We start from the raw sequence: 25714 nt of genomic DNA, 5'->3' as shown, positions 1-25714 counted from the left end.
GATAGTGAAACTCATAATTTTCTCCACACGTGACATCCACACCAATTTCAAGCACGCACGCACGTACGCACACGCACGACTGACACGTTTCCAAAGGCTTTTGTCGGTACACAATCCGCAGTCGTCGGGTATCATGTTAAGGCTTCACTGTCTTCCTTTCTTCTGTCCCTTTTCAAGAAATGTATTTTGCGCAACAGAGTATACCTAGGAAAACTATACAGCGGGTCGGTCCAAGCTAACGTCGGGGAGGGTTCGCTCAACCTACCTGCAAGTATTGCGTTAACTCGCCCCACCCGCTTGATAGCTTGACCAAGTTGTGTCTGAAACAACGTTGGAAATAAGATACACGTAAACGCGGTCGGGTCGGGCTGGGTCAGCTCCATTTCTGACTCGATTCACTCCCGTCGAATTCCTGTACACGAAGTTCCTGTACGTCATGCCGTGTTCATGTTCGTATACACGTTCACGTAAAGGAACAGTGCTTGTCATAAGAGAGAAGTGCTGCCAATTTCCGATGGTGTTCTTTCCAAACTCGGATAAAGAAACTCCCTTGATTTCCCTATATTTTTGTAAGACACATTTGTTTAGTTCGTCAATGTAGGGGTTTCTGTAAAGATAATTGTTTTGTTATGCAATAGACTGCAAGTTTATAGCTTAAATTTATAAACTCGCTTTAAAATAAATAATAATAAAGTCGCCGCACTAAAACAAATGATATCGCAATGCAAGTTGTACGAACAACAAAACATGCTTGAACTAACTGCCCCGATCGAGATGTAATGTTAATCGAATTGCAAAAAAAAAAGGATGGGCATCGGAGAGAGATAGAGTTTATTTACAAAAAGGCAGAGAGGTCGGCCTGAGCTCTAACATGCTCTGGCCTGCTACTCTACACTGTGGAAAAGGGACAGGGAAGGAAAGAGCTGATGAATGATGATGGTATAAGTAAGAGATGCGTATATACAAATTCACAAAGTTGTAGCATCTCTAAAGCCGTGCGTCTAGCCCAGTGGCTTGGAGAAAAGCTATAGCGGCACTTATTACCAGGGCTGCGCTGTTTGCATTAGGCCAAGGACCTAAAGGAAACTCGTCTGATAGCGGTCTCTTATGGATCGTTGCAATGTAAGAGACAAGTTGCTGTCGTTCTTGCGCGTACGCGGGACACACGCAAAATATATGTTCAAGTGTTTCTGGCACCTCACAGTATTCACAGTTTGGGCTAGTATCACTGGCACCTATCGTATGTCTATAACGGTTGGTGAATGCGACACCAAGGCGAATCCGGTGCACAATGCTCATGTGGCTTCTTTTGAACTTGTGAGGCATACGAAATTTCATTTCTTGGTCCCGTTTGTGTAATAGCTTGTGTCGTCGATCTGGTAGGATCCAGTCTTCCAACGTACGGTTGCGTATTATTCGACGAAGTAGGGCGTTTGTGTCTATTCGTGAGAACGGAATGCGTACTTCACAAGCATTATCTAAAGCAGTTTTCGCTTTAGCGTCTGCCTGTTCGTTCCCGATGACGCCACAGTGTGAGGGTATCCACTGAAAGGTGACATTGTGGCCATCTCTAGTTGCGTGTTCGAGGCGCTCTGTAACTTCTGTAGCCATGGAATAATACGGGCCCCGTCTGAGGACACAGTCAATAGTTTGAAGAGCTGGCTTGCAATCGCAGAATATCGTCCATGCGTGAGGAGGCTCCTCAGAGAGAAATCGAAGTGCCTCCCGGATAGCAACAAGTTCTGCGGCAGTTGATGTTGAGCTATGGCCTAGTTTAAACCGCCGAGCGATAATCATATGTGGAATGACGAAGGCTGCAGTGGAGGCATATGGTGCGACAGAGCCATCGGTATACACGTGTACAGTATCTCCGTACATTGCAGAAATGTGCAACAGGGTGAGTTGCCTGAGGCCAATAGAGGCAACGGATGACTTTTTAGTAATTCCAGGGATCTGCAATGTAACGACAGGTTTAGGCAGAACCCATGGGGGTATTCTCGGAATACAGGCGGGAGAAAATCTTGACGGCAGAACACTCCGATGGCGCGATATAGTCCTTGAAAAGCTGGAACCTGGGTGGGTGGCAGGGAGCGATCACAGAGGATGGTGCCTGTGTCGGGTCATCACGCGAAGGTACATTCGAAGAGGCTCGCAGAGCAAGTATACTCTCACAAAATGTATCAGTTTCAAAACAATGGGCCACCACTTCACGACACTAATGTAAAATGTGTGAAATATTTTTTTTCTTGTACGCACATTCGCAGTCCTTTTTTTTTTTTTTTTTGCTTTGCTCCATGTCAAAAGTCGCCCAAACAGGTGACCACTGGGGCACTATACAATGGTATTCTGTCCAAGATCGCCTATGGGCGGCTAGGGGTAAATGTGCGTGCACAGTTAGCTGCGCAGCGCTACGATGTATACCGCCGTGCCGTGCTCAACGCTAGGCATATGGGCCCGCTCATGCCGAGATTTGCCTGTGCTGCTTTGTTTCCCTCAAATGGCTCGCAAATCGACAGTACAGCTAGAGGAGGAGGAGGAGGAGGAAAGAAAGCGAGAAGGTAGGGATGTTAAGCAGAACTGCGTTTGGTTGGCTACCCTACTCTGGGGGACTGGAAAGAGGGAATAGAAAGATGAGATAGAGAGAGGGAGGAAGGGGAGGAAAGACGCAGTGAGCTCATGCACGCACGCGGAGAGCCTGAGCAAGTCGGGTACAGATAGAGGTGCAAATGGCAATAACGAGGTAGCTGTGCTCCGTTAATGAGCCCAGAGCGTCCACACGTTGTCGTTCACTTGGCAAGATGTGTTCACTGCGGTACAGTACGACTTCGCATGCTAATGCAAAGGTAATTTCAGGACTCAAGTCAAAACATGTTGTCGCGTCAGCAGTTCTACATACCTCTCGTCGTAGCGGTGGTTTCTCACGTCACTAATTCCTTGTTTTCTTTCTCCACATCCTAGTGCAAAAGTTCCATAGATTTGAGTTTTCTTTTTTTTTTTCCAGAAGGCAAAATAATTCCGAGATCTGAGGAACTTTTTTCTAGAGCTGACATGGCATCGCAATAGAACCACTCTTGGCACCGGTCTATAATTACGTGCAGCCGTTTTTTTTTTTTTTAATCCATCGACAAGAATGCCTTATACGGTAGCCTCGCATTTATGTTCTATATTAATTTCTTTAGTGTCTCACTGGGCTCTGCGCTTAGGTTTTAGTTTCGTTATTAGCTATACCTTTATTTAGAGCGTTGCTCAAGTACCATAGAACTGCCGAAAACAGGTTGCTTCAAGAACGGCTCTACGTACAGTCCGCGTCATCCTTGTGTAGAGCGCGGGAACGGCTGCCTCCAGGGCGCTCCTGAGGCAGCCAGCGGCGTCTAACGGTAGCTGCTGGAGACGTTTGGGCTGGGCCCAGCAACTACCGGTAGCTGGCTGGCTCCTGGGCGCCCCGGCAGCCGCTGTTCCAGCGCTCTGCACAAGGGTGACGCCGACTGCACACGCTGCTTGTGCTGAGGAACATGATGAAAGGAGTTCCGTCGGTGCCCGAACCCCTATGTAGTGCCCACTGTGCGTTCATAGAGCCGACTGGTGTATTTGCGGCTGCTTTTCTGCGCTGTTGTTTCGATTGTGCGTAAATTTTGCCAATATAATTATTTTTGGTTAGAATAATTCGGCGTCTCGTAGCCCGTCCTCTAGACAGAAATCTCAGCAGACAGGTGACGTTTACGTGTTCCTGCGAAGAATCGAGAACACTGAATGAGAGCTCTAAAAATTTTAAGATACCGCCTGAAGACCGAAGCATTGACAACGATACAAAAGCATTATATTATTACAGGAAGTAGTATTGTGGGCAGTACATATTAGCATGCGTTGTGTCCGGTGCCTAAAGACACATCAACGGAGTTCACTGGATCACAGCGAGCAGTCGCGGTCACAAAGCTCGCACAAGGAGGGGAGCCGGAAGCGAGGAGCCTACCGCTTGTCCCAACGAGAATGTTCTGTACTGCCTCTCCTTATACCATTACGCAGTGTCGCGCCTTCGACACGCCGAAGATGACCGCTAACACGAGATGCACGAGAAAACAGCGCGCATCAAGGCACCAGCCTTCTCCATTTGCCCTCCCACCCGTAGACGATCACGTGACCTCCAACACTCGGCGACCGGGCCACGCATGCGCCGTCGCTCCTGAGACAGCACGACGGAGGCCAGGCGGCGGCGGCGACGGCGCGAACACGTCTCGAGTGTAATTGTTATCGCAATAAAAGAAGCGATGCTGTCCTCTCCGCGCGCATATCGCATTCGCAGGTCACAGCTATGCACCCTTTCGACGGTTGTGGCGACCTGCACAAGCGTCAGCTCAATATTCTGGAAGCCACTAAACAATGTAGTGACTCATGGTCTCTGAGATCGGGTGGTGCGTGGTGGCCGCTCGGTCGTGTTTTCTCGATCACGCTGTTTTCAGCAAACGCCTCATATAGTATAATCTCGCATAAACACAATGGTGTGGAGGTGGAGCAACGTCTTCTGTGCTTGATGACCGCTGATGACATTATTTTGCTTGCGGATAGTCAGGAAGACATTCAGCTTCTGGCAGACATTTGTGGAGAGGAGCGTAGCGTTCTGTAGTATTTAGGTTCAGTGCAATGAAATCAGCCTTTACGGGATTTAATGACGTGTCTGGCGATATGGTTAGAATACAGAGAAACAATAAATACCGAGGGTTGAAGAATACGAACACCTACGTAGAAAAGTACTCAAATCGAGAAGCAGGAGAAACGCGCTCCCAATTAGACATCAAGCGGTATGGAGGCACCTATGTATAAGGTAGTGCGAAGTGTGTCAAAGGAGTCATGGTTCATGCCCGGACTTGCACACAGAAACATGTCGTAGCGTTTCAAATCTGAAGTGAAACTGGACTATAGAAAAATCAGAGCTGTCGGAAGGCTAAAGCTTTAGGTGTACACTGAACTAGAAATGAGGCAGTACAAGGCGACAAGGCACCGAGCAAAATCCGCTTCGAGAAATGACTCAGTAATATGAAGGAAAATACATGAGCGGCTAAAGGGTTTAGTTATGTCACTTCACACTAGATGAAAAAAAAAGAATGAAAACTGGAACCCGAGCAGTAGTAGTTAACGGGCGAGGACAGTTACTAGGAAAAGAGGGTTAAACGTAAAGTTGAAAATGCAGAGTAAGTATACCGGATAAGTGCGATGGAGAAGGAGCTAGTGAAGGAACTACATCAAACAGCAAAGAAAGAAACCAAAGGGGGAAAGATTTAGTAATTAAAATGGCAGCGCACTACTTTTTGAAGCTAGATTATGATGTTTGAGAACACGATGTTATAGAAAAAAAATTTGCCGATGACGACTTTGCATTCGTAGCGTGTGGAAAAAGCGCAAAAGCCCAAGACCATACATGCATTTTGTTAGCATGTCACATAAGGTAAATGAGAGTGTAATAACCCTGCTTAAGGCCTTGAACGTTAAGGATAATGGCATGTTTTGTCAAACGCGCACTCAAAGATAGTGGACGCTATCGGCCGAGTGTTCAAAAGAATGTAAATTAGCAGTACAACAGGACGTAAGTGGGGCGTGGGATTTGGGTCTCCTAGGGGAAGCTAAATCTGCATAAGAGAGAAAGGTTTACTTAATCTGCTGTGGAGAATAATAAAATACGCGGTTTTAGTAGTGGTGGCATGAGGGAAGGGGACAAACAAAATGAGAAGACATAATATTTTAAGTAGCAATGAACTCTAATGAGCTAAGATGGTTTGCTACCACCAGGCACTGGTCGTAAGGACTGATAATATAAGCGCAGAATAAATGATAAATTAACGAGCTTGGTAGCATCCGCCACTACCCCGTCTCAAAGTGGGTGATCATATCACCCATCTATCTAGGAGTAGCATGGATCACCGCCAACAGGTGAGCGAAGAACTAGCTAAGAATCCGACGCGGTGTCGACCACAAAGCAAAGACTTCCAGCAGTGGTCGACCGACACATGAACGTAAGCAGCACCTATGTGCATGCCTACCGCTATGCCCTGTGCGTGATCGACTTTGTTCCGTTGTGTACACCTCAGGTTTTGTTTCTCGTTATCTCGGCAGTTTCGGGCACTGTGTAGCCGTCCCTCGTTCCAGGAGAAATAACCATGGACATCATCATCGTCGACATGTTCAAGAGAACGTGGGCTTCGGTCGGGGAGTTGAGGTCGGCCGGGACGAAAGGGATAGACGGCACCCGGCACACGAAGACGGCGATCTGTTCAACGACGACTGCGACAATGCCCTCGCCTGTTGTCCCCGTGCACCGACTGACAGCTACGCTCGCCGAGGTGCGGCACGATGAAGGACCGTAATCCGCACGTTCACCGATCCGACACGGTGCCGCCAAAGCCCTTGCGAAGCAATGCTGTGTTCGAGGCATGCCTCCATAGTAAGTACGGTCCCTGTGTGAGTTCACGCTAGGCGTAGTTTTGCTTGCTGCATTCTCCGCTGCTAGACTTGCAGGTGTGGCTTGCAAATCCGTGTTTCACAAGTTTGGAATGATCAGCCGTCGGGCGCCGTCAACAAAACCACGCCTTCGCTGCCCTGGCTGGATTTTCTTGCGAAAACGCGCAGTCAGGTGCGCGTCTGCCCGACTACTGATGGCGCTGCGGAGCACGCAGAGCGGCGACGAGATTGCGCGGGGCGGCGCTGCATAGTTCGAGTCCCTTCGTCTCGCCATTTACACGCACGCCTTCGACCCCGCAATGGCACCGCTGGTGACAGTGATGGCATTCATGGCAGCCGTCGCCACGGCTGCAGAAATCTATGGACTGCAGAGGATGCCAGGTGGGACTTGACGAACTTAAGGGCTGCATGCACGTTCCCTTCTATTTTTCCCCTTTTCTTTTTCTGTTGTTTACAGCACATCACTCACTCGAACTTTGTGCGTTACAGTGCGCTGTCGAGTAGTGACAATATACTGCCAATGATTACAACTGTTGTCATATTCTGCGCATGAAGAAAATGATTGTTCTCTTCGGGAATTCATATGTTTTTATTTGTTACTAGAGTTTAATTATAATGCCTATGCATCCCAAATTGACACTTTAGTTTCGCATATATGCTACAACGCTGTATTCCCTCCTCCACGATTACAATCCTCGTTTTTCGTTAGTTCGCCTGTAATCTAAGAAGGGGTTATTCTGCCGGCAGTCGGGCAAGGCTGAGCATGCATACCGCCTTGCCTGTCCTCTAGTTGGCCCTCGGTCGAAGCAAGCTGCTTTGTTCCTAGCGTGGGTTGGTCCTGTGAGAGCGTGCGAAAATTAAAAATAATATCGGCACACGAAGGCCGCGGGAGAGTACGTTAGATTATAATGAAACAGGTGGCGCGGAATCTCCAGGACACCCAAGTGGCAGCGCGCTGGGGGGGCTATTGAAATACATTTAAAATGCAGAAATACTTTTACAGGGCAATGTCCCGACCAATATGAACGAAATTTGAGGCATTTAAGAGATAAAATTAAATTCTATGGATTCTAGGGAACAGAGTTCTGATTTAGCGTGCGGAACGTGTTACAATTTTTTTATTGCCGCGTTTAAAAAAGATGGAAGCCCGAAGTTTACGCATTTGTCCCTCTGCATCAAAGACAGATATCCTAGTTCTACAAACTGAATATGTTAAAGCATATAAAGCGGACAAATTTGGTGTATTCATCTATATCTTACGTGAATTTGCTGCGATGTTTACAAGGCTTCTGCAAAAGTCCTACTCCCATGAGTGGTGTATTTGAGAGCCATGTATATTACACGTACCAATTTTGTCCGCTTTAGATGTACTGTCACGTGCACGTTACAGATTTGTGATATCGTTTTTTATTGCTGAATTAAAGTTGTAAACTTCATAGTTTCGTTTTCTGAAAATTTGCAATTGTCAACAATTTTTATTTTAAAAGGTTGTCAGTCTAAACCAACATCTCGCCTCCAAGTCACTATATTCAAACTTTTTTTTAAGCAACAAACCTAATCAAATTAGGTTCAGTAGTTTCTGAGAAAAACGATTTCTCTTTTCCCATGTATTTGGATAGGAGACCCCGAGCTAAATCTGAACATGTATAGAAGTCGCAGCTCAGAAGTCCCGGCCCGCAAGCCCCAGGTTGTTGGTTGTTCCTCGGTGTATTGGCTCACCCTACTTCATCGCCTTGATACCGCGTTGTTAGAGGGATCAAGAACATAATGACAATTTTGCAAAAGTTTGCAACGGAATTATTAAGCATACATTATATTTTAAAATGAGAATTAGCCTAGAGAAATATGCAGCCATGTTTCGTTTGACTTGGTATTCCTCAACAAATAGCGCATGCCTACTATGGGGGATTGGCAAAAAGTGGGATGGCATTAAAAAGGAATGTTTTAGTTATTTACTGTACGCAATATAAATTTTGTGGGAGAATCAAAGGAACGGAAAGCAACATAACAAACTAAGAATTCGTCAAGATAATCGCCTTTGAACCAAGGAGAAATTCCTCCACGGCTGAGCAAGAATCCCTATGACACTGTCCAAGAGAGAGGCGCCTTGAAAAAGAATTTGCGGAATGGAAAAATTTACAAGTTTGTTTAAACCGCACTTCTAAAGCTTTCTTTTCTTTTCTTAAGGACTAAAAATGGCGAAAGAATAACAAAAATTATCGATCGGTTCATCGTCTCCCCGAAACGGGCGTACGTACCGGGTGTTTCAGTGAACACTTTCAAATTTTTTTTAAAGGTTGCCTGTGGCAGAAAGCACAATTCTAGTTCATCAGCTGGTCTACTCAAAGAGGCGGGCATTACTTGCGCAAAAAAAATTGAAATGCATAATCAACTAATCAACAAAGATTCATGCACTAATCAAATTTTAAACTAATTACCTTATGGCTCACATTGCAATTTACAAATTCTAGCCGCGGGGTTCACAAGGCCGATCCACTTGGACCTAGTTCTCAGGATGACACCAGTTTCGAGATAATAATTTTCGAACTTTGCGGAGGAATGCATTGGCGTTCCAGTTACTTTCTTAACAAACTATCCACAAGTTCCTCTCGACATAGCTTATGACGTCGCGTCAAGATTGTAGAGGCAGTCGCAATTAGCTAAGAAACAGCCTACACCAGAATTTGAGTGACCACCAGCCTTTACAACAAAATAGTCTAATGCCCTCCCGAACATAAACGTCCTACGAAAATGCCACCCAGTATTATCAAGGAACGAGCGTCTGAGAAAAGCGTTCGCGGTGGTACCAAGGGTGACCTATCGCAGCAACAGAAATTTTAAAGACGTTAGAGCACGCAAAAGTCGGCCAACATATGATGTTGGCCGACTTTTGCGTGCCCTAACGTCTTTAAAATTTCTATACCCCCGTAATAAAAGCATTCTGTCGGTCCGGGTGCAGGCACCTTCAAAGTGACATTAAAATTAAAAGCACCGCAAATAGTTATACACACGAATTGGAAGCTACCTTTAGTTTCACTACTACCGATGTGATTTACAATTATATGCTTGAATGTTCCTTCGGTAAGAAACAATATCGGTGAAACGGGACACTCAATGAACGTCAGGTTAAACGGACGTCGCACGGACACATCTAAAAAGCTTCCCAAAGCCGTCGCCGAGCATTTCAACCAACGAAGTCATAACTGTGATGAACTTAAACTCTACATCCTACAGTCAAATTTCCTCTCTGCGCGAGACAGAAAATAAAGAATCATGCTCATCCATAAGTTCAAGACATTGCAACCAATGGTAATAAACGTTTCAAAGGGAGCTAAGAATCTATTCGCTATGATAAATTTCAAGCTATAGGCAATAGCACCTGCTTAGCACGAGCACTTAGTTATTTTTCATTGGGTTGCTTAGTGTTATCCTTTCTTCTTTTTTTCTGTCATCTCTTTCTTTTTTTTCTGTTGTTTACATATTGAATCTATTTCAGTAACTTTTTTCCACGAGCACCATTTTCTGCCGCTTCTTTTATTCACACTGACGTCCAGCAGAGCAGATAATCCTTACCCCGCTTCACCCCCTCCCCCTCCCCCCTTCGTCCAGGCCCCTTCCACGAAAAAACGCACGGTCGGCTGACACAAGGCGCCACCCCACATTCCCTCACCTACGTTAAATAGCACCCCTTTCTTTTCAATTTTACATGCCTCGCCGGTAACACATCCTCGGTCGTTGGTCTCCCACCCGCCTTACATCCTCTCCCCTTTAGAGGAATTCTACCTATATATACTATGCCGAAGGCAGTATATGCCACCTTGAAAAAGAGAAGTCCACTTGTCGAAACGTTGGCTCCCGCTTTTAGCTTGTTCTCGTTTTGCTCATCGTCTTGAATTTTCCTCTCCCGCCTTCCCCATGTTCCCACTAGATCTTTAAGCATGAAATGCTTTTAGCTCCCGTTGTCGGTGACCTTCAAGTGACCTTGAACCAAAAGCCAGAGCCGTTATGCGGGCATATAAAGCTGTAACTTCTAGTACGCTGAAGTTTTATTTGTCAGTTTCAATAGCGACGTTCAAAAGGCAGATACAGGGCACCATACACTCCAGTTCCGAGAAATGGAATTCGCTGCGGATCTACTGCGCTCGCCGAGCTGCTGTGTGGCGTGGTGCCGGGCGCGTCTGGAAGCGCTGCTTTGCCTTCATGGCGGGAGCAAAAAGTTATGCGAGAGCATTACATCATGCAGCCAGCCTTGGCAAGCGAATGCTCTGTGAAGCCAGCACTTTGCTCAGTGGCGGCCCAACACGTGACCTCTTGCGTCGACATCACGGAACAACAATCGAGGTTTGCCGAGACGTTCGGTCGTGCCTCCTTCAGACGGTTTTCTTCTAGCTGGGCAGCGTCCATATGGACCAGTGCACGTGTGGTGGGGTGTGCCGTTGCGAAAGTTCACTACACCCATTTTAAGATTGTGGCTACTATCGCATCCAACTAATCTGCCTTGCCAGTTGCCATTCCATGCTTACGTCTACTCTCGATTACGAGAGAGCCGACAATTTTTTGAAGTGCGATATGTACGCTGTAGTTCAACTTTAGTCATGCAAATTCTTCAAGATTCCTTTTGTAGGTCGATGCGAACGTTGTAGGGTGTGCGCTGAGAAACATCCAGCGAAGTTATATGTATGACGTTATATTTTACGTGGTTCTTGATTTTTATTTTATTGCCTTAAAAACCCCTTGCGGGGTATTACATAAGGGGTATTTTCCGGGTATTTCCCCGTGCTCTAAAGAAAGTCCACGAAATATATTTTTTAAAAAACATCACTGCTCGCTCTCGCGTCTAAGTTTGCAGCACTCTCAATCATGTTTCCAAAGAACGAAGACTATATAAGTATCGTTCCATATAAGTTTCACTAAGTGGAACACATTAATATCGTTTTAACCACTTAGTCAGTTGGTGTAAACAACCAGTTAAGTGGGACGTATTTGCAGGAAATGAGATTACGAGTGCACCGGCGAGAGCGTTTTGATCTAGTATACATCGAGCGCCGGTACATCGTTTGTTATTTAGGACCGTGGCGGATTTCCATCTTCACGCTGGCGGTGCTGACATGGCTGCCTGGTTTATGCTAAACGACGTAACCAATCGCTTTTTTTTTTCCTTTGCGACAGGCAGGCGTGCTTCGATCTTTCGAAACTAGTCTACAGCTGAGTGCCGCGCAATCCAGATTCGCAAGCGCGAAGTGACGTAACCTTTCCTTCCTTTTTTTCATATTTCCGCGGTCGTTCTTTAGAGACCGAAAAAAAGAAAAAGAGACACACGCAGGAAATGACATCTTCGAAACAACTTCTGATCATTGCGCACACGTTTCTTAGCGCGCACCGAACTTTTCGTATACAACTTACGCCCTAAAAAGCACGTTTAGAATTTGGCATGACTGTGCCTGTCTAATTAGCGATACCTGATCACACCTCAAAAAAGAATATTCTGAGTGACCCACCGTCTGTGTTATTCGCCTAAATCGCCTCGAAAATACCCCGCTCCTTCGCGGGCGCGACAAGAGTGCCACTCGGTCTGACCGCGGCCGCGGGGGCCAGAGCGGCGCGTTCGCAGGACGGTGGACGCCCTGTGCGGCAGCGAGCGGTTCGTGAACGCGGTGGTCCGCGCCCTGATGGACGAGTCCCGGCCGCTGCTGTCGGCCACCGAGCCGCTGGTGCTGGGCGACGGGCCCCAGCACGGCGGGGTCCGGCTGCTGCGGGGCCGGCTGTGGGGCGCCGCCACGGTGCACATGCGCGAGCCCATGCTGCTCCGCTGCGACCCGCGGCGCATGGCCGTCGCGGTGCACGTGGCGCTCAACAACAGCGAGCTCGCCTACGACTGGGAGGCGTCCACCGACACGCCGCTCGGGTGAGCCTGCATTTAGTGCTCAACTAATCGCCGCTTATTCTCCGAAGGGCGCGCCGATCGCTGTACACTCCAGAAACAGTCAATCAAACAATCGGCTCAAATTCAGTTTACACTCTTTGGGGCGTATGTTTGTACCACAAAGATAACTCGTCTGTCTCGCGTGCCTTTTCTTTCTACAACGCTGCGCGCCCGGTACTCCGAGGTCACGAACGGCGTGTAACGTTATCAGCGTAACGTAGCGTTCTTGACGCAGCGAGCGCAGAGCTTTCAAAAGAGGAGACACGAGCAAGACATATGACCTTTCTTAGCGAGTTACTTTTCTGTGTCAGGCATGTTTATAGCCTTTTTCGATCCCGAATATAGCGCAGTCTAATAATGTGGGCCGATATGCGCTACTGGGTATGTGCCCGCGGGGCCACTGGTCGTCATAGTGTTCTTGATCATTATCGTTATCATCATCATGAAATATTTAAATAAACAAAATTGTCCTACCACCGTATTCGAACGGAAGACATCTAGCACAGACTCCTGATACTGTGATAATTACGCCACGGCCGCTTTTCTCCAATTACGGCGTGCCTCATATTCTGACCATCGTTTTGACATGTAAAACCCAAGAAATTATTTAAATGTAATGAACACGTCACCATACGTTAAAATATTGGCCTATTTCGAAGATAGTGCAGTATAAAAATGTAGGCCAACTCCGAAGATCGTGCAGTCCAAAAATTTAACCAGTCCAAAACTCCTCGCCTATAGGTCCCGTCACTCGATGGGCGACACGATAGAGCGCCGCGCGCAATGACTCCGCCCCATTCTCTCCCCCGATTCGGTGAGGGCGACATTGTCTTTGATCGACTTCAAATGGAAGTTGAATCGCCTTGCACCTTTCGCTGTGGGACAAACATACGCCCCGAGGGTGCAAACTATTTATAAAGTGACTTGGCTGCTGTAACTGAAAGCTGCAATAGAAGCAGGCGAGGTAAGTGGACCTGGAAAGTTATAAGCTTATACATTTTTATGGTCCGTTTATTCCTAAAAGAAAAGTTTGGCGACCGTCAAGCTGTTTCATTTCATGAGAAATATTGCATCAGATCGCATCTTGCATCTTAGCAAAAGCAAAAACGTTCCTTACGCTTGGAACCTGTCCTTAAGAATCAGGGTAGTCGTTCATGGCGGGCAGACACGCACACAAGAAGAGGCAACTGGCGCGAAGCTAGCGCTAAGAATTTGCAGGAGTACGCACAGCAGAGCCCGTTGTAATAGAAATGAATCCGGTGAATGCAGTCCGTTCGTGAGTCCTCTGCCGCGTGCGTCCGTGTCTATTGGCGATAAAGCAAGTTCGTTGCTTCTAACAGTAACTCAGCTTTTAACAGTAAAGCGAGCATGCACGCTTGCGGGTATAAGAACGCCCTTCTTATAGAGTCACATAAACACTCTTATGGATGTCCGTTTCATTCTTGTGTGGTAAAGGTGTGCGAAAACTCGAAACTTTCGAATAACGAGTCGAACATTGCCCTATTCCACTAGGTCTTCGAATCGAATAGTCGCTATTCGTAAGCACAAATATTTCTGAGTAGTCTTCAAATACTTCATAATTGTCAGCAGTGTTCAGTCAAGCATAACAACGGAACAAAAGTAGGATGATGCTTGTCCCCACGGCCATATTATACAGAAGACATAAAAAGAGAAGTTACCAAATGGAGCAGGCCACATCTGTCGCTCAGGGAGCCATATTTTACTGGCTGAACCGCGACCGTCAATTCATGCTCATGCTTACGCTACTCAGTTTTATTGAAGCGCACTACTTTCTCGCTTCATAAACAACGTTTTTTTTTTTTTTTAAATCTCTATGAGTCACCGTGTTAGTTATTCTTAAAGCTCGAGTATATGTTGCACTTTTTTGCGTACGCACAGCATTAGACCTCATGCACGGAACTGGTGTTTTGTGCTGATATGGTCCCATGTTTATAAATTTGCACTCTCCGAAGAGCCCCGAGTACGCGAACAAACTGCATATTTCTTCCTAAGGTTGCATTTGCGATTTTAATTAGCGATACTTTGTAACGCCCAATGTAATGAAAGAAACTTGCTAATGTGAATAATACTAAGATGTGAACCTTGTTTTCTAATGATGGTGAAAACAAGTTCATTATTCCAAAACTATTCGAAAAGTATTCGATTTTCGGTTCGATCCGCTACGCTTCTGGCACCAGTCGATTCGGTCTCAAAAATCACTCTTCGCACACCCCTATCGTCGATGATGTTCTCTCCCACACCCTTTTTACGGATAGTGTATAAACATAATAAACCACCATGTTTACTGTTTAGCGAAGAGACCAGAAACCCGCAAGTACTTTGGAAGTGATTCTGTTCGAAGACAAACAGCTGGGCTTTTGTTGTTGGTGTTTGTTTGTTTGTTTGTTTGTTTGTTTGTATTCGTCTCACTTTCTGTTTTATTTATTTATTTATCTCGTTTTTTTTTTTTTTTTTGTAAACGACGCATCATGTTTAAACTTAAATGGACACTACAGATAAACAGTAAATTATTGTGGAATGGAAAAGTAACATCTCAGAGCTCTGTTTTTGTTATTTCGGGGTAATAGGTCAAGTATTAGAAAAGAAAATTAACGCGAATGTCCCCCCCTACCCTTCTTTGTTTAAATCTTGCACCGAAACCTTAATGCCGCGGTATGCCTACGTCTGACGTTATGAATTTAAATATATTGTTTTGCATTTTGGCGGTTGTGGCTCTGTATACTCCCTATAGCTCCAATTCGTAGATTGAAATACCTGGCGTAAGGTAATAAATTAGGAAGTTAATTAGCGTGATTCAATTAAGCATTTTTTATTCCTCGTAGAAGTTATGGGCACTTCATCGAGTAATTTAGATCAAGGATTAGAATAGTGCGAATCAATAAACCATTGATCAATGAACCAGCAACATTGATGCCTTCAAGTAGCATGTGTGAGTTTATTGACCAGTTGCCGTCACCCAAATAGATTACGTACTCATGACGCCTGTGGAAGAAAGGATGGTCCACATCCGCCACCTACGTTTGTGAGTGGTGGCGCTGGCTAACAATCCCAGTTATAGTTCTAGTAGTTAAACATAAATACCCCAAAAGTGGATAGGAAAACGGATGCTCAGTGGCTAAGAGCATCGCACGCGTAATGCGAAGACGTGGGTTCGTATCCCACCTGCAGCCAGTTATTTTTTTATATCCTTTCATTTCTATTAATTTATCATTTATTTCATTCGCTTCGTAAGTACGAGTAATTTCCCCTAGGTTGTCCTTGGTGTCTTTGTTGACTTCTTATACTATAAATTAGTAGTATCATACTATTGAAGCAATCTTGGCAAAGCTGCAGGGCTAGTAATTGTCTGATTTCGTATTAGCAGCCTTTACAAGTAGCACCTGAGCAGACGATGCACCACCCGGTGGGTAGCGGAAACGACGCAAGTCACCGCACGTTGCCTCCGAGCTTTGTCAGCGCGCCGCTGGCAGCCGCGGGCGGCGCCTAACCGCGGAAGTCAGTAACCCCGGAAATCAGCTCATTACTTTTCGAAGCGAGATCCGGATGCCTTAGAACACGCACCTCTAAAGCGAGATGTAAGATGGAAGAAGAAGCATGTGTTTGCTGCGGTAAAGCTAAGGAAACGATGGAGCATGTTCTATTAGAATGTGAAGACCCAGCGGTCGATTTAGGCACCACTGTCCTCCTTGAAGCCCTTGGGTTCAGTGAGAGCAGGGGAAAGGTAAAAATAAATCCTCCACAGAGATTAGTAAGAGGCGATTGGAAGATTGGTGAAAGAAAAGTAGGGAAACGACAAAAAATAGAGACGTGCAAAAGCAAAGTTCACAATAGGGGGTCAGAAAATTTGGTTGTGGAAGTTCATATTGTTTTTTTTTCTTTATTTCTTTTTTTTTAACCTAGGTAGGACATTAGGCAGTATAATAGCAAGAGCTTGGTGACGCAACCCGCCGCCCTGTTCCAAAGGGGACGCTCATAACATCCATCCATCCATGCCGAGGAGCCACCATTCCCGAGGCGAGCGATAGCAGAGCGGAGTTCTTTTTTTTCCCGCTTTGGTATATGAAAGACGTGTACACATTTGCGAGACTTTCGTGACGCATCCACTCATATTTAAAGCGTCGAATTTTGCGCGGAGTCTGCTCTGCATATCTTCGCTACCTGAAACCAGGCTTCTTACGCGGCCCACAGTTCGGATGCACCTGGCCTTCAAGGCAACTAGAGAGTTTTAGAATAGGGGCCCCAATAGTTTGGGGCCCCAAAGAGCTTTGCGGGTGTTAGCGTTGGGGCACGCAGGAGTGAAGATTTTTAGATTAGGTTCCACGTTTGCGGATAGCGTCTTGCGCTGACAGCGCCACTACGGCGTCAAAGAAAAGCTATTAGAAATAATGAAGTAAAATATACCATTTTATGATAGCAATAGTAATTTTGACTTGCGTGTATTCGCGTTTAATTACAATTTAGAGGTTATCCTGTAAGCAGCAAACAATTAGTTGCGCTTAGTTTTGAGCAAACCATCTTTACGTGCCTTCCCCAGCCAAGCTTAGCCGTGTTAGGCCTACGAGCCATAAAATCCGCAATTGAATTCGGAATCAGCGGCGTCTAATGAATCAATCTTCATAACACACGCTAGTTGAGAAAAAGCGATAACCGCAGTCACTTGTCCTAGCTTGCGAACTTCACGCGTTACCACGAATCGAACCCAGTTTAGTGCTAGGTTAGAGCCGTCGCTTCGATGGGTGCCGCCATGTTTGCTGACGCAAAGCTTTTGGGGACGCTATTTCGGCTCCCGCTATATCGGTGAAATAGCGTTCCCAGCGCAAAACCCAAACGCAGTTTGCGTCTTGCGCATGCGCAGTGGCTTCGACGCTATTTCTTTGGGGCCCCAAAACGTTTTGGCCCCTATTCTAAAACTCTCTACTGTCTCGGCGCTTTCATGCACGTTAGACACTCTCCAGTGGGCCAACAGGAGCGTCCAGAATCGTTTATAGTGGTTGGCGCAGAAACTTGCGACAAAAGGGAAATGAATCGAGACACACACGCAAGCGCGTCCGCTCTGCCCCAAATTTCTGAGCAAACCAGCGAAGAGATGTCGTACCAACAAGGTCAAAACTCAACGCCAGCATTCTCAAGTTGTCAAGAAACTGCTCGCGCCAGCGTCGGTGGTGGAGTCAGTCGACAGTCCTCCTGGTCGCCCTCTGGGAAGTGTGTCGGGCATTGTATGCGTTGTTCTTGCACACGCGTGTTCCTGAAAATGTGGAGCGGGAAAAATAACAACGGGGGTGGGGCGGGACTCTCTCGCAGCTCTCGCGGGTCAGCGTCCGTGTTCGCGCGGCACATGTCGCTCAAGGCGGGGGTGCTGCTGCCGCGCAAGGTGGCCGGTGCCCTGTCCCCGATCCGCGTGACGGCCGTGCGCGTCACCGAGCTGAGCGGTGCCGACGTCACGGTGAGCGGGCCGTGGCCTTTCGCCGAGCTCATGTCGGCAGCGGCCAACCTGCTGCTCAAGAGCTTCCCGGATCAAGTGAGGGCGCTCCTGTCGGAACCCCTGCGAGACGGCCTGCAGCGCTACCTGGACGAGAACTTGGCCTAGCCGACGGGCAGCCACTGCACGTCCCTGCCTGTCTAATCCTTACAAAACTTCTAGAATAAGTTCTATTGTGTTTCTGTCGACTTTCTGTTGCCTTCAGCTTAATGTCTGTTGAAATGCATTTGAATATCGTGCGTGATTTTGGCATAGAAAGTACCTCGCTTTCTCCACGGCACTGACGACATCGTCACTTGTGGGGCTCGCGATCTATTCGAAGGGTTGGGTCGCGGTCTTTCAAGAAAGGACTGCAAGTTGCAAGGATGAATTTTTCTTCCAGTGCAGCCTTCTTATGCTCCTTTCTCTTTTTCTTAAATGAGACAACTGACATTGAGCAGCCATCGCCACATTCCGTGACTTATTCAGTGAGTGCCATCAGTCAGTGTGGTTCGGCCTTCTTGTGCCTTTAATGCGCGTTAGCGTACCGTTACCGGCCACCCTAAATGCGACACTTGCTGGTCGCACCTACCAGCAAGGGTTATCGTGTTAAACAGCGCAAGTATAGCAGTGAGAACAAGGAAGACTACACGGACGAGTTCTTCCCTCCGTCAATGCCACCGATAAACTGTAGATATATGGCCTCTATAGCAACGCGTCAGGCAAGCAACGTAACATAGGACGGGAAAGGGACGCCCCTGACAGTATTTCTGTTTGCTTATATAACCGTTGTTGGGCTGCTTCATTCGTCAAAATTACCTCGTTATAGTAACCGCTTTCGTCACCCTGACTCTGCCACTTATGTATGGACGGCGAAGGAAACCGTAGCAAAAAGTGGAAAATGTCACAGAGAGACATGGTACACAAACTAAACAGCAGACAGTTCGGTTTGGTTATACGTGTGCCGATTGAAGTAATACTATATCATAAATAATTTCAGGAACTGCATATGGCTATTTTTCTTGATTGTTTTGTTTGAAAAGGCAGATAGCTGCATGTGCCAGCACTGACACTCATTTCATTGTCTAGATAGCATTATGGACTATATTTTCTGAGAATATCTTGTCATGGGGGTTTAATATAATTTGTCCAGCATATAGAATGTTTCAATAAAGGTCTATAGGTTGAACCGCGTGTCCTTCCTCTTTAGGATGTTGAAGAGAAACTTGCGGTCGTGAACTTCATGCTCCCAGGTGAATTTCATGTTTACATGAAATTAGAAGCAGAAAATTGACGTGCGTGCGTGCGTGCGATCGGGTGGGGGGGGGGGGGGGCGATGTCGTCTTCCTGTTTTGTGTCTGCATGTGTCGGTGGCTAATAAGTGTGTCATAAGAAGTCAAGCTGACCCAGCCCGACCACATTTACATGCATTTTGCCAAGCGAGTGGGGCAAGTCAGCCCACCTTTTGCGGGCGGATTGATTCATAAAAAGGGCCAAAATATATTGCGCCCTCCCCCTCCCCTCCCTCCCCTCCCTCCCATCATCCACTCTCTTTATTGGACATGTCTCAAATTTTGTGCCAAAAATGAGAAGCCACCGTATAATATTTCCAATTTATTCAATACTCACTCATTGCTAGTCTACACTGTAATGCGCTAGGCGTTAGATTTTCTGCATCCATGTTCCGGGAACTACAATATAAAGCAATGCAAAGAAACGATATTAAGGTTCTCTCTATTTGCACAAGAAAATCCACGAACTGTTCATTGTCACGCAGTAATAAATGCGCAATTTCTTCTGAGAACTATCCTTAGCACAATGACGCTTAAAATAGACGCAATGACGCTTCCTATAAATGAAAAATAACATTGACAATAATGTTCCATTGTGCTTTCAAGGATAGGCATTAAAACAAGGGTTGCTACCAAACATGAATAATCTGCACTTAAACATCCTGTTTAAAACGACCCATTTGTTACCGCTTAGCTCGACGGACAATGCCGCCTCCCCACCCGGCACTCAATCGGGAGGAGGCCGTAATCCTAAGGCAAATACAGACCGCGTCACTCCTCGCCCCCGCAATGCTGCACCTGCTTCACCCAGAGCTCTATCCGAGTGGGCTGTGCGGTGTTTGTGCAGCGGGTCCGGCGGACCAATGGCACATCATGTGGGTCTGTGCCAGGTTCCCGACGGCAGCTATACCTCCAGGACTTACCCGCCCGAACTTCAAAGTGCACTGCAGTCTGCAGACAAGGACTCACAACTATGGGCCGTCCAGCAGGCCCGGGGTGCGCTCGAAAAGCACAAGCCTCATGACCCACTACAAACGGGCCCAACTGGCCTTGTACAGAATAGGGTATAACCCCGGGTCGATGCTTGGCCAGCGTCACGACGCGTTAAACCGTCGTTTGCCGGCGCTTTATTAAAGTTATCCCTATCCTAACCCATTTAAACAAAAAAGCCTGCATTCTTTTGACCAGTGCCGAATGAATGAAACATAGCTAGCTGGCAGACAGCGCAATGCCCTGCTCAGCAGAAGGCAAAAGCAAGGGACATGGAACTAACGAATGCACGCTCGACTTGCGCCCCTTTCCCAGAAAAACCAGGGAGCGAGGAGGGGGGGGGGGGGGGGGATGGCCCATTGGCGCCCCGTCCACCATCTGTGTGCACGAACCCGATGACGGGTCTTCAGCCCGACAAGCAGACTCGAGTCACTCTACCGCCTTTGTTGGGTTCAGTAAACGTCTACATAGTTATACACAGTGTCCTGGCTAACTTTAGGCGGAGTTTAAAAGTGTGCGAATGCCACGTAGCTGGACAGAACCGTTGTTCGCCGTCGCTTGGAGATACTCAAATTATTTTTTCATTCCGTCTAATTAGGTAATTAGTCTTAATTAATAAATCAACTTCTCAAACAAAATAATTAGATGAAAAGTGTCACTGAGAAAATTGTAGAGCGACGTGAGAAACTCCCGATACAGCTTTCTGTTCATCAATACGTGCTACATAAAAGTGTTTTTCCGAGCGTGAAAGATGCCCGCATATGCATGCAAGATTGCCGCGCGACTGGTCGCTCGAGGCACTTTGCGTGTATTCGTGGGCTTCTTTCAAGTTCGGAAAAACACTTTTATTTAGCACGTATTGAGAAACAAAAAGCTGTATCGCGAGTTTTTCATGTTGCTCTACAATGTTCTCATTGACACTTTTCATCTAGTTATAATATTTAATAAGTTGATCAATTAATACGAGTTATCTAATTAGGCGGAATGAAAAAAATAACTTATCTCCAAGCGACGGCAAACAACGGTTCTGTCCAGCTACGTGGTAGTCGTATATTTTTTTTACTCTGGCTATAGTTAGCTGGGGCCCCCTGTATATTGCTTGTCCTTGGCCGTCACAGCTTCTACGAACAAAATCATTTCCTTTTACTATTCCTTTTCTATAAATTTATCGCCAATATAGACTCAGAAAGGTGTAAGGTTGGGCTTGTTGGTGAACCATGCTATAGATAAATTCCTGAATTGGCATAAAACTTGTGCCTTAGAGGGTGCTTTAGCTCGGGAGCTCCTATCTAAATACATGGGAACGGAGATATCGTTTTTCTCAGCAACCACTTCACCGATTTTGATAAGGTTTGTTGCATATCAAACAAAAAAGTTTATATCGAGGAAATGAATTTTCAATTTAAACGTCGTATATCTTTACCAAAAAAAAAAAAAACGAGATTTGCAATATTTCAAGAAGCTCATGGTATGAAGTTTCAAATTCTATAAGCAGAAAGAAAACGAATGAAACGAGTTTGAATTCGCAAACTGAACCAAATTATTGATCTAAATTGGACAAAATTCATGTACTCGACACTACTCTAAATACACTGCTATGGTTTGAGCATAATTTCCACAACACCCTCGTAAAGATTGTAACAGTTTCACGATCGAAGCTGAATCCATAGATCACGTTTGTCTGCTTGAGCTGCTCTTGCAGAGGCAATTTACGGAACTCTGGCATTTGCTTTCGGTGCAGAGTTACGAATTTGTAAACTTCGTAGGTGTTGCTATTTTATTGGAGCTTGCAAAATTTTGGAAATTCTTGTAAAATATTTGATGTCCAAAGTTAAACTTCTGCTTTCTCGAGTTGCTATAATTTAACTTTCTCCCTCAAATGCAACAAATGTCATTTAGTGCCGGTCGAGCGGTTGTCTGATGCGAGAATTTATGCGTTTTACATGTATTTGAACAGGGAAATCGGAGTTGACACCGAGCTAAAGCTTCCTCTTAAACAGTGCGGTTCCCGTAACACTCGTCCTTAGGTAGTGCTCCACCGAACAAGCTGGCTGTAGTGAACACGACGTTATATCGGATTTCGGTGGGAGATTTCGTTCGTAAGAAGCGAGTTCGTCTACTTGCCCTCTCTCACGTCGCTCCACTGCGCCAAGTCTTTGAACACTTTACCAAGCGAAACAGGAAAGCAATGTCACAAAATTTATCATTCTTCACTTTTCATATTTTAAACTTTGTGGTCCTGAAGGCTGCAACATTTCTGAGTAAAAATTTAAACGCACGTGACGACACCTTCCGCCTTCGTCAACAAGGCTTTGTTCCTCCTGCAGCACCTTGGAGAGAAATGATAAAATATCTGCGAGCCATGAACAAATAATATGGGTATCAACAGTGTACCTCACTTTGGATCGAGGTGCACGGGCGCGGGGCTTTCGGCCGAGCACTGGATGGCACAGCACGGCCCAACAAAATGGTTTAGACAACTCTCTCCTCCAATTGCGGAGCCAAAGACGGTGCATGTGTCTGTCTCTAGCCACAGTTTCTTCGGGGCACGTTGAAGGGAGAAAAAGAAAGCCACTGCTCCAAAAACAAGATCCCATGTGTTAGACTTAGCCTAAACGTGACGACACTTGCGCGACACTTTTCCATCGAGAACTGATCGGAGCGCACACATCCTCGCCAACTTGTCAGGCCGTGAACATGCCGTAGACGTGGAGGCTCGCCGTCGGGCAGCTGACAGGGTCCAGAGGAGCGAGCCGGGGACACCGCTCTCCTAGCGGTTTGCCGGGAACGTACGCGTACTGGTAGTTGTCGGTGCCCCCCATGCGCACTGGCAGCTTGTCGCGGTCCACGTAGCGGCCAATGTCCCTGATCGTGACGAAGCGTATTCTCTCCAGGGCTTCGACGGGCATCAGGCCCTTGCAGAGCTTCCAGATGCCCTGGAGCAAACGGGGGGGCTGCCACAGCAGAACGAAGCCAAGCGAGCGAGGGTAGTAGCAGCGGAACAAAGCCATCAAGTACCGACCCAGGTCCAGCTGGTAAAGAAGAAAAGGTTGATCGTTGACGCTCTCTGTATTTGCATTCTACGAATTTACGCCTTGTGCAGAGTGCATGCAGTACAGCTGAAAAATGTGTCAACAAAGTACTAATTCGGGCCGCTTGATGCATAAGCTCGGGTGGAGAAAGAAACAACGAAACACGCGGCTGTGTCGTCCGCTCTATACGTGCTAGTTCAAGAGCGCCCGACTGTTGCTTTCTTCCCCTATAGTAACAGAAAACGCATGCCTGTTTTTCGTTGAACCAAAATTGATTTTGCATCTGTATTGAACTTGCAAGGTGCAAGGACAACTGGGCCACTAGGTATGTACAGGCGCCGACAAAAGTGGTATACTCCACGCAGATTGCTACTGCAGCGGCGTCGCTCGGCATTTGGGCGAGCTGAAGCCCGAAACATTGACACGAGTCAAGCGACATGCTTGCAGGTAATAAAGGGCACCCATTGGCTGTCTCGATCCCAGATGCTGCCTGTAGATGGCGTTGCGATGCAGTTTGCCGGAGAGTTACTGTATATGCTACCAAAGGTACCTTTGGTAGCATATACAGTAACTCTAGTTTGCCGTTGCTGCGGCTCCCGCTGCGTGGAGCATACCACTTTTGTCGGCGCCTGTACAACTGCGTACGTGCCCATTATTAGCAAATCCTTCGGAATGGTGTGTACCACTTTGACACCGTTAAATGTATTTAGATACATTTCTCTCATTAAAGTTCATATCTGTGTCGTATTCCATCTGCGCCCATACGCTTCTCATCGCCATTCTTCCCTCGGCGAGCATCATGCATCGCCTTCGTCCTCGTAACACAGACAGCTAATGACGAGGCTGTGCTCTTGTCAGCCGTTACAGCTGCTACCTCGCTGACACAAACAAGCTTCCTGCCATTCGGGATCTAAAACAGACTTTTGACGCCAACTGTGCGTAACATGTATCGCCTTAGCTTATATTTACGTAACATTGGGAGGGACGGGGTACATTGATTCTACGGCGCTTACACACAATAAACGTTTTGAGGTTTGAACAGCGCAATACATAACAAAGAAAGAAAGACGCAGTGTTGTGTGGATCTTTTTCTGTCATTCATTATATCGCTAATCAGAATTCGAGATTATCCTATAACAAGTTCAAAGGCTGACGTTACCACGGTAAACGCGTTGGTCAACGTGACTTGTACAACAGATTATCACCATACATTCATACCCGAACAATTCCGAAAATATACACTATAAACGAGTTGTTAACAGCGGTTTAATTCAGACTATAAAGCATACTCTTGGGAATATACTCTATGCTTAGAAATCAGCTACAGAGAGATATTGCACGCACGTCGCACTTCCATTTAGTTACGCCGTAACATGCGTTCTGATAAGCAATTTCCTATTCGCGTTTCAATTTATGCCAGTGGTGCTTCCCGCCAGCCTGAGGCGAGCACCTTGGGCAAGACTTAACCTGGTGCCGGTCGCCGCCAACACAGTCCACGAGCAGCGTGATGCGAGAGGCGTTCTGTCGCCGCAGCAGGGTCTCCACGAAGAACACGAGCACGCGACGGACGTCGGTCAGCGGAAGGTTGCGGATGTTTGCGGGTCGCAGCAGAAGCACATGGTTCCCGTAGCGGTCCACGTTGAAGGGGTGCACGAAGCCGGCCTGCAGGCACGCGCTCGGCAGGCTCGACTCGGTCAGCTCGTGCAGCCGCGCCTGGGCGCGCCACTTGAGCGCCGCGTCGGCCATGCGCACGGCGCGCTCCAGGTCGAGGCGGTTGTGGACGATGAAGCGCCAGCAGTACTCGTCGCTGTCCATGATGCGCCGCCGGTCGCTCGGGTGGTAGGCGGCCGTTTCCCTGCTGCGCGACTCGCTGAACAGCCGCGCCCGGAAGGCCTTCATGTGCTCGCTGGTGATGTAGTAGCGGCTCTCGCCGAACACGTCCGGGTACGGCTGCGGAGCCATGGCGCAACCGGCCCGCAGCAGCGGCACCACTTTCTCTTCCTCGCCTCTCGCCCGTGATTGTCGCTGTTGTCGTTGCTGCCCTTTACAAGTATGGCACTTGCCCGAGGCACGCTTGACCAAAGTTTGTAATAGAAACAATAGGCTATGACTTTCTCCCCGCTGGCTTAACGGTAAGTATTACCAATCTTCTAATGCAACAAAAATGATTGAAAAGTTATATTTTCCAAGACATTTCATGACATGATATTTTCTTTTTATGGCAAAAGAAGAATGAGAACCGCGGTTAGGGTGGACACCCTACCGCGGTGTTTCCTAAAAACCGCTTCGCTTGTTTTTAGGAAACTTGCAAAGCTGGCGCCTTTTTCTCGGCCTGACGTTGCACAGAGCACGTAGGTTACCACGGCAGTACCTCCGAGTGCACAAAAACCTCTTAGGTATCATAAAAAACTTTCTGCTAAACTTTCTGCGAACTCTCAACTTCCATCACTCTATCTGAATCTTAAAGCTGCTCAGCGAGCAATGTTTATACTTCTTCTCCTTCTCCTGCTTCTTCATCATCATCACCAGCCTATTTCATGTCCACTGC

At 46.9% G+C, this 25714-nt stretch overlaps 2 protein-coding genes across 2 annotated transcripts; one reads left to right on the top strand and one right to left on the bottom strand.

Moving 5' to 3' along the window:
* The first annotated feature begins 6456 nt into the window (after nt 1-6456).
* Nucleotides 6457-19041, top strand: LOC126525466 (uncharacterized). Its single transcript, XM_050173349.2, has 3 exons — nt 6457-6831; nt 12046-12355; nt 17696-19041. The coding sequence occupies exons 1-3, from the start codon at nt 6750-6752 to the stop codon at nt 17979-17981; spliced, it is 678 nt and encodes a 225-aa protein (XP_050029306.2). The 5' UTR covers nt 6457-6749; the 3' UTR covers nt 17982-19041.
* Nucleotides 19042-22319: 3278 nt separating this feature from the next.
* Nucleotides 22320-25172, bottom strand: LOC126525977 (motile sperm domain-containing protein 2-like). Its single transcript, XM_055067617.1, has 2 exons — nt 24634-25172; nt 22320-23166 (listed from the first exon to the last, which is right to left on the bottom strand). The coding sequence occupies exons 1-2, from the start codon at nt 25126-25128 to the stop codon at nt 22819-22821; spliced, it is 843 nt and encodes a 280-aa protein (XP_054923592.1). The 5' UTR covers nt 25129-25172; the 3' UTR covers nt 22320-22818.
* Nucleotides 25173-25714: the final 542 nt, after the last annotated feature.

This window comes from Dermacentor andersoni, chromosome 8, assembly GCF_023375885.2.
Source record: "Dermacentor andersoni chromosome 8, qqDerAnde1_hic_scaffold, whole genome shotgun sequence".
NCBI classification, from domain to species: Eukaryota; Metazoa; Arthropoda; class Arachnida; order Ixodida; family Ixodidae; genus Dermacentor; species Dermacentor andersoni.
This window is presented reverse-complemented; position numbering and strand designations above follow the sequence as displayed.